Source organism: Heloderma suspectum, chromosome 4, assembly GCF_057233095.1.
Source record: "Heloderma suspectum isolate Gila_16-S chromosome 4, 16-S_ref, whole genome shotgun sequence".
In the NCBI taxonomy this organism is placed as follows: Eukaryota; Metazoa; Chordata; class Lepidosauria; order Squamata; family Helodermatidae; genus Heloderma; species Heloderma suspectum.
In genome coordinates, this window is record NC_139461.1 from 287,701,628 (window position 1) to 287,717,943 (window position 16,316).

At 44.8% G+C, this 16,316-nt stretch overlaps 1 protein-coding gene across 4 annotated transcripts in view; it reads right to left on the minus strand.

Moving 5' to 3' along the window:
* The window catches only part of RIPOR3 (RIPOR family member 3), a 139,030-nt gene that overhangs the window by 14,875 nt on the left and 107,839 nt on the right, over positions 1 to 16,316 (minus strand). For 3 of the 4 annotated variants that reach the window (XM_084854145.1, XM_084854143.1, XM_084854142.1), the window contains 5 exons: positions 11,910 to 12,039; positions 10,244 to 10,861; positions 6,798 to 6,937; positions 5,898 to 6,036; positions 834 to 969 (listed from right to left, as the gene is read on the minus strand). In XM_084854145.1, the coding sequence (XP_084710271.1) occupies positions 834 to 969; positions 5,898 to 6,036; positions 6,798 to 6,937; positions 10,244 to 10,861; positions 11,910 to 12,039 (1,163 nt within the window). The remainder of the gene's footprint in view (positions 1 to 833; positions 970 to 5,897; positions 6,037 to 6,797; positions 6,938 to 10,243; positions 10,862 to 11,909; positions 12,040 to 16,316) is intronic. The other variant, XM_084854144.1, reaches the window with a different exon arrangement.

Here is a 16,316-nt window from a genome sequence, read left to right on the forward strand (position 1 = left end):
CCAACACACCCCTCCCCAAATCTGCTCATTATGAAAATGTCTGTGATTGCAAAAGCCACATGGTCCTTGAATGCAAGCTAGCTTCAGGCACTGCAGAACTCAAATACTTTTTCTACATGTGGTAGCACAGAGTACAAGCTAAAACAATGAATTTAGCTGCTGAGATTGTCCTAAGTAGCCCTGCCTGACTCTTACAAATGGATCTCCCATTGGTAATAGCCTCCCAGCTTTCACTTGTGTGCAAACCAAAAAAAGGAAGTCATGGATAGTCCTCATTAGACATATCGCTTTCCCATGTACATGTTTGCTTGTCATATAACCACTGGAGACTCCGGGGCTGTTCACACAACATGCTAATCCACACTCAGTGATTTTGAACCGTGGGTTGTTTCTTGAACCAGGGGTTAGCGTATTGTCTGAACACAGCCAGGGTAGTTTGTTAATCATGCAGTGTGGCTTGTTAACCACCCTGAACAACCCAATAACAAACCATGGGTTCTCAAGGTGGCTTGTTTGAGAAAATAAGCCACACTGGATGGTTAACAAGACACCCTGGCTGCATTCAGACAACATGATAACCTATGTTTCAACAAACAACCCACGGTTCAAAACAACCCACACTCAACCACTGAGTGTGGGTTAGCGTGTTGTGTGAACAGCCCCTCTGACTCACAGAAAGGCAGAGATTGATCCAGGGACTTCTTTTTCTGGCACTCCATAATTGGATGAGGGGATCACTCTGTATGGAATTGAGGCAGGGGATTCTAGGGAGTGGACCAAATAGCCTTTAGGGTCTGTTCCACATCTCTGATTTCGGATGTCACATAACTTACTTTCTTCAACAGAAGTTAAGTTCCGCGGCACAGGAGCAGCCAGAGCAGAGATTATTTCCAGAACGTGTTTCTGTTGTGACACCTCTTCCAAAAGGTTCTCCTGGACAATTGGAGCCAAGTTTGGCATGACAAGTTTCTGGAAACAAAGCAGGGGGAAGAACACTGCTGTTCAGTGTCTTAGATTAAGCAATCCACCAGCCAAATTCAGCTGGACATGATCCAAAAGTTATCCGGGGCCATCAGGGAGAACACCTGCCTCCCATCTCTCGGATGGGACACACATTGTCAAATTCAACCCAGCAGCTGTGGGCTAACTGCACTCTGCTGACCCTGAATAAGAATAAAGCCACTTCCTTCCTTTTGAAATGGCTATGTTGTATTACATGCTGATAAGCAGCTGCAAGCATTATGGACCACAGAGAGACATGCACAAAGGTGACTCTTACGATAAAGGTAAAGGTGTCCCCAGCCAGTCGTGTCCGACTCTAGGGTGTGGTGCTCATCTCCATTTCTAAGCCGAAGAGCCAGCACTGTCCGAAGACGCTTCCGTGGTCATGTGGCCGGCATGACTGAACACCAAGGTGCACGGAGCACTGTTACCTTTCCCGCCGAAGCGGTCCCTATTTATCTACTTGCAATTTCTTGCTTTCGAACTGCTAGGTTGGCAGAAGCTGGGAATGAAGATGGGAGCTCACTCCGTCACGCAGCACTCGGGTTTTGAACTGCTGTCCTGCCGACCTTCCGGTCTGCAGTTCAGCGTCTTAACCACTAAGCCACTGCGGCCCCTAGGGGACTCTTACGATACAGCTGCTCTTACATTGCACTCCAAGGCAGGTTCAAACATGATGGTCCCCATGTGAACGCTACACTGTTATCTTTTTGGCACCAGGTTAAGACCTTTCTCTTCTCCCAGGCATTTGGCAGCATGTGATAAGTTTTAATCCATTCTGGATTGTCTTATGGTTCTTTGATTGAGATTGCTTGTTTGAAGTTGTTTTAGATATATGTTCTCTTGTGTATATTGTCTGTTCGTTTTTTTATGTAAATGGATTTTAATCTCTGTATACTGCATTTTTAATGTTTTTAATCTCTGTAAACTGCCCAGAGAGCTTTGGCTATTGGGTGGTATAGAAATGTTAATGATGGTGATGATGATACCAAAAAGGGCTTATGTGCAGCATCAACTCACATAGAATCCGTAAACTGGTAACAGGGTTTTTTTTGGCAAATGTGCACACTATAAAGACGCACTCGCCAAAGATTGGCTGCAGCTCCCAAGCAAGTCTACACTAGCGATAAAATGGGTTAGCCATTGTAGCTGTATTTGGGCATCCCACATGATTAACAATCCTAGTAGAGCAATCACCCCACTACCTCAGCCCCCGCCATCATGGTCCTGCCCCCAATTCCATGCTTTGGGGGCGCATGTGTAAAAGGGAGCCTGTTCTAAATGCGTAGGCTCTGCCCGAGTAATGGAACATTTCATGATTAAAGTTCCACATCAGGAAGAGGGCGTTTATGCCCATAGGGCAGGTTCCCCTCTACAAATGTGCCCTCAAACGCCTGGGTGGTGGAACCTGTGGGGTTGCAACAGCAGTGATGGGGCCAGCTCCAGTGTCCCCCTCACAGAACTGTTAGTCATATTTATCTATTTATTCATTTTAAAAGCCATTTACCCTGCACTTCCAGTGTGCAGGACAGCTTGCAACAATTAAAAACAAATGAAACAGAAATAAAACAACAGCATAAAAATGGAAAGAGGTTCAACTTTCTAAAGCGAGGGTGTACCACATAAACATCATCTGCCCAACAAAACAAATGCTTGAAGGACAGAAAAATTTTAACCAGTCAGTGGAAAATAGTATGAGGTTGAATGACTCTAAGAGGGCTAACGTGTGAATCACTGTCTACAGCAGCCTTCTCCAACCTGGTGCCCCCCAGATGTGTTGAACTACAACTCCCAGCATCCCCATCCAGCATGCTGAGAGTTGTAGTCCAACACACCTGGAGAGCAGCAGGTTGGGAAAGGGTGGTCTAAATTTAAGGTGCTAGTTTTGCTCTTTAAAACCCTAAACCAGGGGTAGATAGTGTTCTCCATGATCAGGGATTATGGGAGTTGTAGTCCAGAACATCTGGAGGGGGCCATGTTGCCTACCCCTGCCCTAAATAATCCGTGTCCAGAATATCTCAGGAAGCAGCTTATTCTATATGACAACTATGCATAAGAATATAGGGAGCTGCTTACAGGTCAGACTATTTGTCCAACTAGTCCAGTATTGTCTGCTCTGACTGGCAACAACTCTCCAGGGTCTCAGGCTAAGGTCTCTCCCATTACCTGCTAACAAGCCCCAAACGATGCAGTCTTTCCCCATAGGGGAGTTGCTCAGTCCTTTTGATCAGTTTGGTTGCCCTTTTCTTTTCCCAGCTCTACAATATCCTTTTTAAGGTGCAGAGACCAGAACTGTACACAGGATTCCAAGTGTGGCTGCAGCACAGATGTGCATAAAGGGCAAGGCATCGCGATGATCGGAAGCCTTATCTTCAGTTCCCTTCCTAATAACCCCGAACTTGGAACGCGTGTTTGTCACAGCAGCCATACACTGGGTCAATGTTTTCATCAAGCCGTCCATCACAACCCCAAGATCTGTGTCAGTTACTGCTAGCTGAGATGCCATCTGTGTGTGTATATGTGAAGCTAGGATATTTGCTCCAATGTGCATCACCTTATACTTGCTTACATTGAACCGTGTTTGCCATTTTAACATCTCTTTCCCCAGTTTGGAGAGATCCTTTTGGACTCTTTGCTGTCCCTTTTTGTTTCAACTACCTACAATAGTTTGGTCTATTAGCAAACTCGACCACCTCAGTGGTCAACTCTAATCCCTTCCCTCTAACCAGTCAATTTATGAACAAGTTAAAAGCACCAACCTAATACAGATCCTTAGGAGATGCCACTATTTACAAGCCTCCATCGTGAGAACTATCCATTGATGCCCTACTCTCTTCTTTAACCAGTTACCCATCTATAAGAGGTAACCAATCCAAAAGAGGTAACTTCTCCTCTTGTCCCATGAACTGCTAAGTTTGCTCAGGAATCTACATGAACATACTGAAAATATGCTGACTGGGAAGGGCTCAGGGGATCTGCTCCTGAATAAGCATGAATAATGGCATGATGTTTAGACATCTTCCAGAAATTGGTCTCTCATGGAGACTGTGGTGCTTCTGCGGGGAACCAGCATGCTGACTCAGCATTCTGGCCTCCCACCCGAGCAGTGGTCTTCCTATTGTGGCCTTCCCATTGCTGATTGCTCCTATTGTACAAGCAGAATTGGCATGAAGAAAGGAGCAAGAAATGGTCAAGATCGCAGATACAGTACTGAATGTAATCAATGGGACTGTCGAAGGAAGAGGAACTTGCTGGGATATATAACCTGAGTTGACAGGCAGCAGGAAAGAATGAAGTGGAAGAACTACCTAGGCCTAGACCAGCCTTCCCCAACCTGGTGCCCTCCAGATGTGTTGGACTACAATTCCTAGCATGCCCCAGCTGGAGCATGCTGGGAGTTGTAGCCCAACACATCTGTAGGACACCCGGTTGGGGAAGGCTAGCCTAGGCAGTTACAGTTGTTGAACATGTTTTAGTTTTGAAAATGAAACTTTTTGGAAATTAAATTTATCTCAATTACCTTTCTGATGAAGTGAACAGTGTCCACGAAAGCTTTTGCCAGAATAAATAAATGTGTTAGTCTTTAAGGTGCCACAAAACTCTTTGTTGGTTTTGATGCTTACAGACTAACACGGCTACCCTTCTGGAAATAATCAAAACCAGTTACTTCAATTCCCTTAGTTAACAGGTATCTTTCCTTTGTGGTACTTCCTTTTTTACTTCTGTATTTGACACTCACATCCCTAGAGAAACCAACTTCTGGAAGTGCCCTTAAAGACTTCCTGACTTTGAGAAGTCATGCTGGCAAATATAGCTTTCTAATTTGAAAAATCTGATGGACATCTATTATGAAAACAGTTTTAAAAGAAGATCAGCAACTGTCATTTTTTTCCACCAGAACACAAAATAAAAGTTGGGCCCGCTTCCTGGGAGCATAGCTTCTCTGGCATGAGAAAATGGGAAGAGTGACCTAATTTAAGACTGAGAAAGCTTTTAAGATGTGAATATGTAAGTCACTATGGCACTATCACAAGAAAAGAGAGGGGGCATCCATAGCTCAGTGGAAGAGCACATGCACTGCATGCTGGGGGTCCCAGGTTCAATCCCCAGAACCCCCAAATCAACCTTTCCTAACCTGGTGCTCTCCAGATGTTTTGGACTACAATTCCTATTAGCTCCAGCCAGCATGACCTGTGATTAGGAAGGACGTGGACTGTAGTCCAAAACATCTGGAAGGAACCGGGATGGGGAAGACTGCACTAGTTAATAGGATCAGGTAGCAGGTGTCCCAAACCTTGAAGAGCTGCTGCCCAATCAGATTGATCAGTGGTGTGATTACAGCACCTTCATATGTTCAAAAGAGGAAGGGGTAGAGCTTCCAGCCCGCCTGAAAAATACTGTTCCAGTGTGCTTTGGGGGTGTCTGGTCCCATCATTGCCAGATGAGGGAGGGGAAAGTCAGTTTTCCAGTTAATTTATTTCTAAAAAAACGTTGTGCGTGCATGAATGGTGCCCCCATGCATAATAGAAGCATCATGTGTGTACCAGGCAAGCAGCACACACAAAAAATAGATTGCCAAGGCAAGCTGGGGAAGGTTAATGTTCTCATGTTCTGCTTTTCAGCTTCCCAGAGGCATCTGGTTGACTACTGTGGGACACAGGATATTGGGCTACTTAGGTCTAATCTAGCAAGGCTCTTCTTATATTCTTATGTACTTACTCAAGACAAAGAACCTGGTATGATTCAAATGTTTGAAGAATGGGCTTACTGAACCACTAGAATCTCCCCAACAAAGAGCGTGATTTTAATCTGTGCTGGGTCTTTCATTTTGTGGGACTAAACATGGTAATAAGACTACAATCTGCTAAAAAGGTCATTCAAACACAATTTCCCACCTGTAGAAGAACTCTGCAGAACTGCAGATGAACTTCCAGAAGTGTATCTAGGTCATCACTGCCTGTGGTTAACTCTTTCTTTTCTGCTTTGGTTTCATAGCACAGGGATGGAAGTGTGGCATCATTGTAGGTGCTGGCGCTAATGACAATGGGGGGAAAAGCAAATAATTAATAGAATAAAAGCAAAGCAGGGTGGGGTGCGGGGATTAAATTTCCCTTGTGGTCTCCAATAGGGAATACGGTCCCTGCTCCCCTTGTATTTCGATGGGGGGTCAGGTTTAATGTGCCTGGCTCAGGAAATTTAAAGGAAACCAATACAAGGAGCATCAGACGGGAAGATCAGAAGAGCCATGCTGGATCAGACCAAAGGCCCGTCTAATCCAGCATCCGGTTTGCTGCAGTGGCCAACCAGATGCTTCCAAGAAACCCACAAGCAGGGCTTGAAGGCAAAAGCTCCCTCCTGCTGTTGCTGCCCAATAAATGGTATTCAGCAGCATACCTCCTCTGAAGGTGGAATCCTATATAGTTATTGTGGCTAAGGGCTGCTGATAGACCAATCCTCCATGAATCTGTCTAACCCCTTTCTAAAGCCATATAAGCTAGAAGCCGCCACCACACCTTGGGGAAATCCATGCATTCCAGCAGAATGGTCAGGCAGCGTTGGTTGGAAGACTCTTGGGTAAAGGCACCAGAGCTAGAGCTTCATTGGACAGGGGCATAATTATTAATCCAGTCCTGTTGGATCACCATTCTTCTCTCACCTAGTCCTCCAGCTTCCTATTGTCAGCGCTGTGTGTATCCTGCAATTCTGCAGGAGTGCACGGGAGGCGGGGGGCAGGGCGTGGACACTGTTGTATTACTGTCGGCAGGCAATCCACCAGTTTATACGGGAGCGCCTACCTGATACTGTGGGTCCTTACACTCCCAAAGGACGAGAGTTCGTCAGCACTGCAGTCAGCATTGAGGAAGGCAAAACTTTCCAGCACCGTCTCCACCATCAAGCTCTCCACAGAGGAATGTTTTGGATGGTACTTTTGGGGCTGTCAGTAACACAAAGTAAGCCATGTTTCCTTGTAAATAGAAACTCATTTTACCCAGAAGGATATCGTGCTATCAAAAGCATTTATATCACCACACATTTCAGAAGTGGGGAAAAAGTTATACTGTTTTCTCTTGAACTCAAAATCAGGATGTAAAAGTACTATCCTATGGCCATGCTTTGTTCTGTGGTCACTGCAGTGCTATGTCACACACACCAATTAGCACCAGGGTCCAGGTCACATGTCACACTGCAATTCCTGCCTTGTTTAACACAGGGATGAATTGCTGGGATGAGTGAAGTGATGAGCACACTAACTCCCACGTGCTCAGCATTTCCACTTTCAATTACATGGGCAATTGTTGGGCTAACTCCAGGTTGTTTAACTCATGAACAATGCAGAGTTTCCAAGTTCATGAACAGAGCGTTTCTGGGTTGTTAACTGAAAGTGGAAACAATGAGTGCATAGAGGCAGGACGCTTGTCCCTTCACTTGTCCCCAGCAATTCCTGGGTTAAACAACCCAGGGTTAAACAACCCAGGAATTGCAGCGTGATGTGTGAACCAGGTCAGTGTTGCAGTCTAATGTCCCTAACTGCACCTGAGATGGACCTGAAGATGTGTTCCTTATGCTTGTTCATGGACTGAGGCCTACATATCTCATATGAATTAGTCCAAACCAGTGAGATCATCTTAATGAGAGGCCAAAATGAGAGGTGATGTGGGAGAGCCATTCATTGGATCTCCCACGGTTTTTCAAAGATTAATAGGCACATGGGGTGTGTGACTTGGATCAGGACTGCAGTACCCAGGGAAGAAGGGTTTAACCTATTTCCTCCGTTTGCTTCAATTTAGTGCTTGCACGCTGCTTTTCCAACAACAAAGGTGAGCTCAAAACAGCTCACAACAAAATGTTTTTTTTAAATATAAATAACATTTCAGTCCTTATGCACATCAACATAATATAAAAAACAATAAAACATATCTGTAATGTAATAAGCAATTCAAAAAGCAATAAATACAGTTCAAAACAAACACTGTAATTCAAACATAATCAGAAAAAAGCAATAATATAAACATTAAAGAAGACATTTTAAAAGTCAGCAACAACATAATAAAAATATAAGAAACGCTGTACTGGATCAGACCAAAGGCCTAGGTAGACCAGCATTTGGTTCCCACAGTGGCCAGCCAGATGCCCCAATAGGAAGCTCACAAGCAGGACATGGAAGCCTTGGGAGGGCTTTTGCCCTGAAAGTTTTCTAGAAATATTTTAATTAATTAAATAAATAGCATAACACCTTCCTTCTCATGTCCCCCAGCAGCTGGTATTGAGAGACATACTGTCTCTAATACTGGAGGGAATATACAGCCATTATGACTAGTAGCTATTGATAGCATCCATAAAGCTGTCTAATCCCCTTTTAAAGCTGGGTCAGACTAGATGATCTCTGATTTACCTTCCAACCCCATGATTCTATCTTAAAGACTAACTTATCTATTGCAGGAGGAGCTTTGATAGACAAGAGCAGATGCATAAAGTTTTCAGTGAAGACATTGGCCTGTATGTGTGTGAGGAGGAAGATCATGTAAGCCACCTTGGGTTCAGACTTCCATGTTCCAGAATTCAAAATTCTGGAGCAGATGATAAAGCAATCCATCTGTAAGCGCCTTGAAAACCATGCAGTGATTACTCAAAGCCAACATGGATTTGTCAAGAACAAATCCTGCCAGACAAATCTGATCTCATTTTTTGATCAAGTAACCTCCCTTGTAGACCATGGGAATGCTGTAGACATCATATACCTCGACTTCAGCAAAGCTTTCAACAAAGTCCCCCATGATCTCCTGATGAGCAAACTAGCTCAAAGTGGGCTAGATGAAACAACAATCCGGTGGATCCACAGTTGGCTACAGAATCGGACTCAAAGAGTGCTTATCAATGGGCCCTTCTCAAACTGGGGAGAGGTAACGAGTGGGGTACCGCAGGGCTCAGTCCTGGGCCCAGTGCTCTTCAACATTTTTATTAATGACTTGGAGGAGGAGGTGCAGGGAATGCTGATCAAATCTGCAGATGACACAACATTGGGCTAGATAGCTAATACTTTGGAAGACAGAAACAAAATTCAAAGTGATCTTGATAGACTGGAGCGCTGGGCAGAAAACAACAGAATGACATTTACTAGGGATAAATGCCAAATTCTGCACCTAGGAAAAAGAAACCAAATGCACAGTTACAAGATGGGGGATACATGGCTCAACCACACTACAAGCGAGAAGGATCTTGGAATTGTTGTCGATCACAAGCTGAATATGAGCCAACAATGTGATGTGGCTGCAAAAAAGGCAAATGCTCTTTTGGGCTGCATCCATAGAAGCATAGCTTCCAAATCCTGGGAAGTACTCGTTCCCCTCTACTCAGCACTGGTTAGGCCTCATCTGGAGTACTGTGTCCAGTTCTGGGCACCACACTTTAAGAAGGATGCAGACTAACTGGAGAGGGTTCAGAGGAGGGCAACAAAAGATGATCAGGGGACTGGAAACAAAGCCCTATGAGAAGAGACTGAAAGAACTGGTGATGTTTAGCCTTGAGAAGAGAAGACTGAGGGGAGATAGGATAGTGCTCTTCAAGTACTTGAAAGGTTGTCACAGAGAGGAAGGCCAGGATCTCTTCTTGATCATCCCAGAGTGCAGGACACGGAATAATGGGCTCAAGTTACAGGAAGCCAGATTCTGGCTGAACATCAGGAAAAACTTCCTGACTGTTAGAGCAATACGACAATGAAACCAATTACCTAGGGAGGTGGTGGGCTTTCCCACACTGGAGGCATTCAAGGCTGGACAGCCATCTGTCAGGGATGCTCTGACTTTGATTCCTGCATTGAGCAGGGGGTTGGACTCAATGGCCTTGTAGGCCCCTTCCAACCCTACTATTCTATGATTCTATGATTCCCTTGTGAGTGAATCTCGATTTCTTCAGCAGGTCCTTATTTCAGTATGCATTCACTCATTTGCAACCTAATTTTGCATAACAATATTTTCTCCCACCGGACCCATTTGTATGGGTGTGTATACACACATACACATTCAATGCCCACTTTATGCAACTGATGAAGTTGGTGCTTGCCTATGAAAGCTCATGCCGCTATAAATTAGTTGGCCATTAAAGGTGTATTTCCCCATGGACCTTTCCACCCCCTATGTCTGAGCGTATCCCATATGTCTGTTAAAACATGCTTGAAGTCTTCGACCCTCGGGAACCTAGGAAGGAAAACTAGGAGAAGCAAGAACTGAAGGTGGCAACAAACCTGTACCTTTAAGTTTCCCCGGATACAGAAAACCTGGTATTCTAATTCCTCCAGTCGGGTGGGACTTGGATGCTGGGATTTCAGTAAATGTAACACTTCTTGCAGGATTGTCTCAATCGATCTGGTATTTCCACCAGGTTTGGCATCAGCTTCATCTTTCCAGCCTCTCTGACCAGCAGAAAGGGCTTTTCTTCCCTGTGCTGAAGGGTGGCTCCAGTCCCGGGTGATGGATTTGCTCTGGCCTTTCTCCTGATCCAATGGACATGATGGGATAGTTACAGCAGTGTCAGCATGGGGTGTCTCTTGCAGGATGTCAAGAGTTCTGCGGCTGAGAGGCTGGCAGAGCAAATGGTCTCCTTTCGGCTCTCCATCCACACAACCATTCTGCAGGATAGCCAATGGCACCATCCTTTGATTTGAAGGCGGAGTCACATTTCTGCTTTCTGCCCCCTTCTGATCCTCAGAACTGAATGAGCTGCCTTCTGTTGTCTCAGTAAGGCTGTGGCTTGTGCTCCTCAGACTCATGTTAAAATCACAGTCGGCCAAGTAGCTCAGGATGCAGGGATCTTGGGCCTCATCCCGGATATCTGCTTGTTTTTTCCCTTGCTGAAAGACAGACTGAGGCAAACACAGATAGGTAGAAAAGGAAGTGCAGTATTTATTTGGGTAATGCCTTTCATAGCATATAAGTTCAAGTCCTAAATTACAATATAGAGCTTTTTTACATGGGGCATTTATTGTGGGCTTGTAAAGATTCCTTATTCACGATTGTTTATGGGATCTTTAGATGACGACGTGATCCTCCAGTTTCTCTTCTGTTTTTTCAGAGCACTTTGGGTCTTACTTCCTGTGCAAAAATTTGCTTATTTAAAATTTTAAACTAATATAAATGTTTGATCCAGAGCCAGACGTGGATGGGGTCACCCCTTCTCTCTCTCTCTCTCTCTCTCTCTGCCATCCCCTTTTCTCTCTCCCTCCCTGCTGTGGGAAGGACTGAGAACTCTTACCAGAGGTCTGATCACCTACACAGTGCTTTTGAATTAGGCCACAGGGTGCATGAAATTAAGCGAAGGACCTCATGTGGTCCTAGGGCTGCAGGTTGCCCACCACTGCAAGAGCAGATCTCCTTTGTTAGGAGAAGAGTCCAGCTGTTTTGTATTCCATGTGATAGACTCAGCTGCTTGCATTTCCTTCATTGAGAAATTTTGATCCAACAATGCAGCACTAACATGAACTGGCAGCAAACTTCAGTCTTCCCCAACTTGGCGCCCTGGTAGTTGTGGTCCAACACACTGAAGCCAGGTTGGGGAAGGCTGATGTACTTCAAATTTCGGTTTCAGTAACATCCATTTCACAACAGACCATACAAGAATCTGACTGGATTCAGAAAATGCAATAACCCACACTCAAGGCTTGAGTATGGGTTGAGTGTGGGTTGTCCTTGAACTGAGGGTAGTTGTTGAAATGTGGGTTATCATGTTCTCTGGACCCAGCCATGGTAACAAACCATGGTTTGTTAACCACAAACAACCCACAATTCATAACCCAACAACAAACCATGGGTTCTCTTCATGGGTTGTTTGTGTGGGTTATCGTGTTGTCTGAACCCAGCCTCTGTAAATTAGGGCTTGGGCAGAGAAGTATTTCCCATCCCAATCATACTTACAAGGTAATATTTTTCTCGGAAGCTGGGAGTGTTTGGCGGAGTCCAACTGTATATAGAGTTTTTTCTGCTCCCCACAGAAAACTTGGTGGTGGATCCAGGAGAGAAAATGAGGTTCTCGGTGTCAAAAGGGCTATAGATAAGAAGTATAATTCACTCAGAATTCAAAGTCGAAGATTCAAATACCAACATATGTGTATGAGTATGACATAGCCCTGAAGAATGGTCATACATCTGTAAAAACAAAAACTGGCCTTTCCAAGGTATGCTCCCCTGCACCATCCTGCAATAAATATGCAGTTGTTACTCCTCTGCTGCAGAGGATGGAGAGATCTTCCTGCAAGGTATCAATTGATTTTTAAGCGTTTCATTAACAGAATGAAACCACTATTACTAAAGAATATACTGAACATACTGGTCTTTATATTGAAAAAATCCAGGCGAAAAAGGAAACTTATTTGGCTTTACCTGGCTCCAAGGCAACATTATCACCCTTCCTTGTGACTCCTGTTTGCATCCAAGGCTCTGTGATGCATTCAGAGCTGTTAATTAGGTTTGCACCCTCAGTGACCCTTGCTATTGCATCTAAGAACTGCTTTAAGAACAAATTAACCCCTAGTTTGCACCTTTACTTGGTGTGATCCCCTGCCAATGATATTCCAACAAACATATTATCTAACAGGAGTTCATTACACTCACACAACTATGTTCCATACTCACAATTCTAACAGATGCCTTAGCTGGGTGAATCAACTGCATTTTTTCCAGTGATAAATATTGGGGTGTGTGTGGGGGGGTCCCAGCTGAGGAAATGAGATATCTTGCAACCACTAGAGGTTGGTGGGTCTGATTTCAGTGGGGCTGTAATTCCATTCTGGGTTTTAGTCATAACCAGCCAGAACTCTAAAGGAGCTATCCAAGGTGCTGAATCCTATCCCCAAAATTCATTTAGCACAGTGGTTTTCAAACTTTCTATCTTGAAGCAGCCCTTTCCATGTTGGTTGTCCACGAGGAACGCCTGCAGCCCCAGCATCAACATGCAGCATGGTGAGGAAAACGCTGAAGCCCACGGGCTTGAGAAAGCCCACTGTAGCTCTTGGCAGCCTCCCTTAAAAAAAAAATATAGCCCAGTGCTGTGAACCAGTGTATGGGGTGGGGCCCAGAAGCTTTCGGGATAACCCAGATGGTGTCTTCAGCTGCTTCACTCAGCCCTCCTCTCCTCTCCATGCTGGGCTGAGGAAGTACCAGGTGGCTGGAGTTGCACTGCTTTCAGCAGCAGCCCCCATCCCCATGTAAGTTTGGAGGGGACACCAGGGTGACACTGGGGATGACATTTCTGCCATCAAAGCCCTGTGACTTCTGGGGCCATGTTTTATCTTGGTTGTTCATTTTGAGGGCTTTTGAGATGAGAGTGTGACCTAGAAAACATCCAGCACTCCCTTGTGGCTGACTGCGCATGACACAGAAACATCAGTATCGGGAGAACAGCAGGCTGTTCCCAGAGGTTCCTGGAGGAAAAAGCTATCCATGGCTACTAGTCTTGATGGCTATGTGCTACCTCCAGTACCAGAGGCAGCGAGCTTATGTACACCAGTTACTGGGGAACATTGGTTGGAGGGTGCCGTTGCGCTCATGCCCTGCTTGTGGGTTCCTGGTCAACAGCTAGTTGGCTACTGTGTGACCAGAACGCTGAACTAGATGGAGCCTTGGTCTGATCCAGCAGGGCTCTTCTTACGTTCTTAAGCTGGTATTTTTGGCCACAGCCCTTTTGCCTTTGGCCCCGCCCATTTCTGGAATGCAGCCCCCAAGAGCTTCCCCAACACGGACAGGGGAAGTACTGCCATACCACATCCAGAATTTATGAACTTCATGCCAAAATAATTCAAATTCTGTTTCAAAGTAACTCATAGTTCCTGTTAAATTATACATTGACATTCTTTTCTTTTGTGCTAATTTCCAGCTGCCTATTGTGGTTTGCCTCTTTTATTGATTTTATTGTATTTGCTTTTTTATCTGTAAGCTACTCTGAGAGGCAGGGCTGAACAGCAGCCTATCTTTCAGTGACAGACAGACAGACAGACAGATGTTAGCCTAAATCTGTGGCTTGAATAAATTACACATCAAACAACTTTACATATATTTGCTTAATTTGTACAATTGTGTCTTTTTAGGATTTTTAGGATATGATGGGAGTTATTCTCCTATGACCAGTCAGAGGGATGGATAAGATGTTTGTACTGGAGTCAAAGCCCCCAACTTTCCCTGCAGATCCAACTGACAGTAGCTGCCCTACACTCAATGGCCCACCACTCACCCAACCCATGAAATTGGCAGTGGCTGCTCCATTCTCTTACTCGCCATCCCATTTGGCCCAGAGGAGAGTAAGCAGACAACAACCAGGAGAACTTTGGAACAGCAGCAGCAGCAGCAGACAGTACCGGGGGGGGGGGGGGGCTGCCTAGCACAAGGGCAACCCATTGCAGGTTTTTGCCCACAAAAACCAAGAAATACAGATGTTGCTTTTTACATGCCATGAGAACTAGAAACTTTCTCATTGTCATTGTTGTGAGATGTGTCAGGCTATTGCGTTGTCTGCTTAGACTCCAAACTGGATATCATATTCAAGGAAGACAGAATTCAATGGAGAATGCAGATGTAAAGGTCCCATGTTCAAACTAAGCTTAAGTGTCTGGCAGTTAATTGCAAGCCATGAATATGGCCATTGGTAACCAGTTTGCCAAGTCCTGATTAAAAGGGAACCTTGTTAACATTAATGGCATTTAAGACTGGCGCAGATATACCCCTTAACCATGACTAAGGCTATCAGGAGAAGGGTAGGAAGAATCCATATGCAAGAGGGGAGAAAACACTCACACCTGCAGCCTACTCCCACTTTCTTAGCTATAGTTTGAGACCAGGACTATCCCATCTGCAGCAGACCACAGCCTGGCCTAAATCTTTATCCTCTACATTAAAAGGAATGTCTCCTTGGGGCAGCTAAGCTTCTTTTCTGCACCCCAACCAATTTTTGTTCAAAGATCAGCACAAAGGCATTGCAGAGAAGAGCATCTTGCAATACATGTTGGCATTTATTTAATACATTTTTATTCTACCCTTCCTCCAGGGTGCTCAAAACAGGTCTGTGAGGAAGGTTGGGATGAGATGTGATTCACCCAGGGGCACTTAGTGGGCTTCTTGGAAGAATTGAGTTTTAAACCCAAGTCTCCTTAGTCTTAGCCCAGTATGCTAATTCCTAAACCACACTAACTGAAATGATTGAAAATATGGCAAAGGTAATTACTTAGATGACTAGCATCTGGCATTGTACTGTTATGTATGTTTGCAATCAGAAGGGGGTGTCTTCTGACAGCAGGCATAAATTCAGAACCATCATGGTCTTGTACAGTACTCTGTACAATGGATCTTGAAATGTGCATTTTGTTTTTAGATGTATATGGCGTTTTTCCACGTAAAAGATGTTCAAAGCAGTCTTTAAAGCAAGGGTGCAGAACCTCAGGCCTAGGGACCTAATCCAGCCCTCCTGGGGTCCCAATCCAGCCCTCCTGGGGTCCCTACCCACTGATCATTTGGCAATTTCCTAGATGTTGTGCAATTCCCCTGCTCCAATTGTAAATGGTTGAAATACCTCTCCTAAGACTTATTTCCTGGCAGTAAGAACTTTAAGCTAAAACGTGCTGGTATTTTGGGTTTTTCGGACCCGCCCCTTTACCTTCGGCACCTCTCACCACTGGAATTCAGCCCTCGGGCTGAAAGAGGTTCTGCACCCCTGATCTAAAGACATGTCCAAAACTAATGGGCACCGAATGAATTAGAATCTTGGGAGGGTAAACCCACAATCTATATACTATCAAGGGCCAATTACAACAGAGTTTTCAACAAGATGTATTTTACTCTTAACTCCCATTCATTTCATTTGGATTTACTTCTGCATATGGAACCTCTAGCTCGGTCTGAAGGCAGCCTAAACACAGACAACCCTCAGCAGCGTTCCTCACTCTGAAGGTGCTGCTGTGATGACCGCCACGGAGGCAACGCTTCCACAGGTTAATTGGCTATGTGAGACAGTGTCACGCAGCTGGGGATCGTCAAAGTAAGCCAATGCCACACAGGCAGATTAGCAGCCCATCTGTTTTTTATCACTTTGTAGCAATTTAGCACAAGATCTCTAAATGACAGAGAAGCTTCCATCCAGAGCAGTTACATATAAGATAATAAAACTGCAGTGATAGTACCAAATCCCTACACTTTATTTTGCTACTAATATGCAACCAATTGATAAATATATTTTCACTATGCAAAGCATGGCCAGCCCAAGACATTTTGCTGCCTGAGGTGGAGAACAAGATGGCACCCCCTCCCAGGCCATGTACAAAAGCTACCTGGACTGGC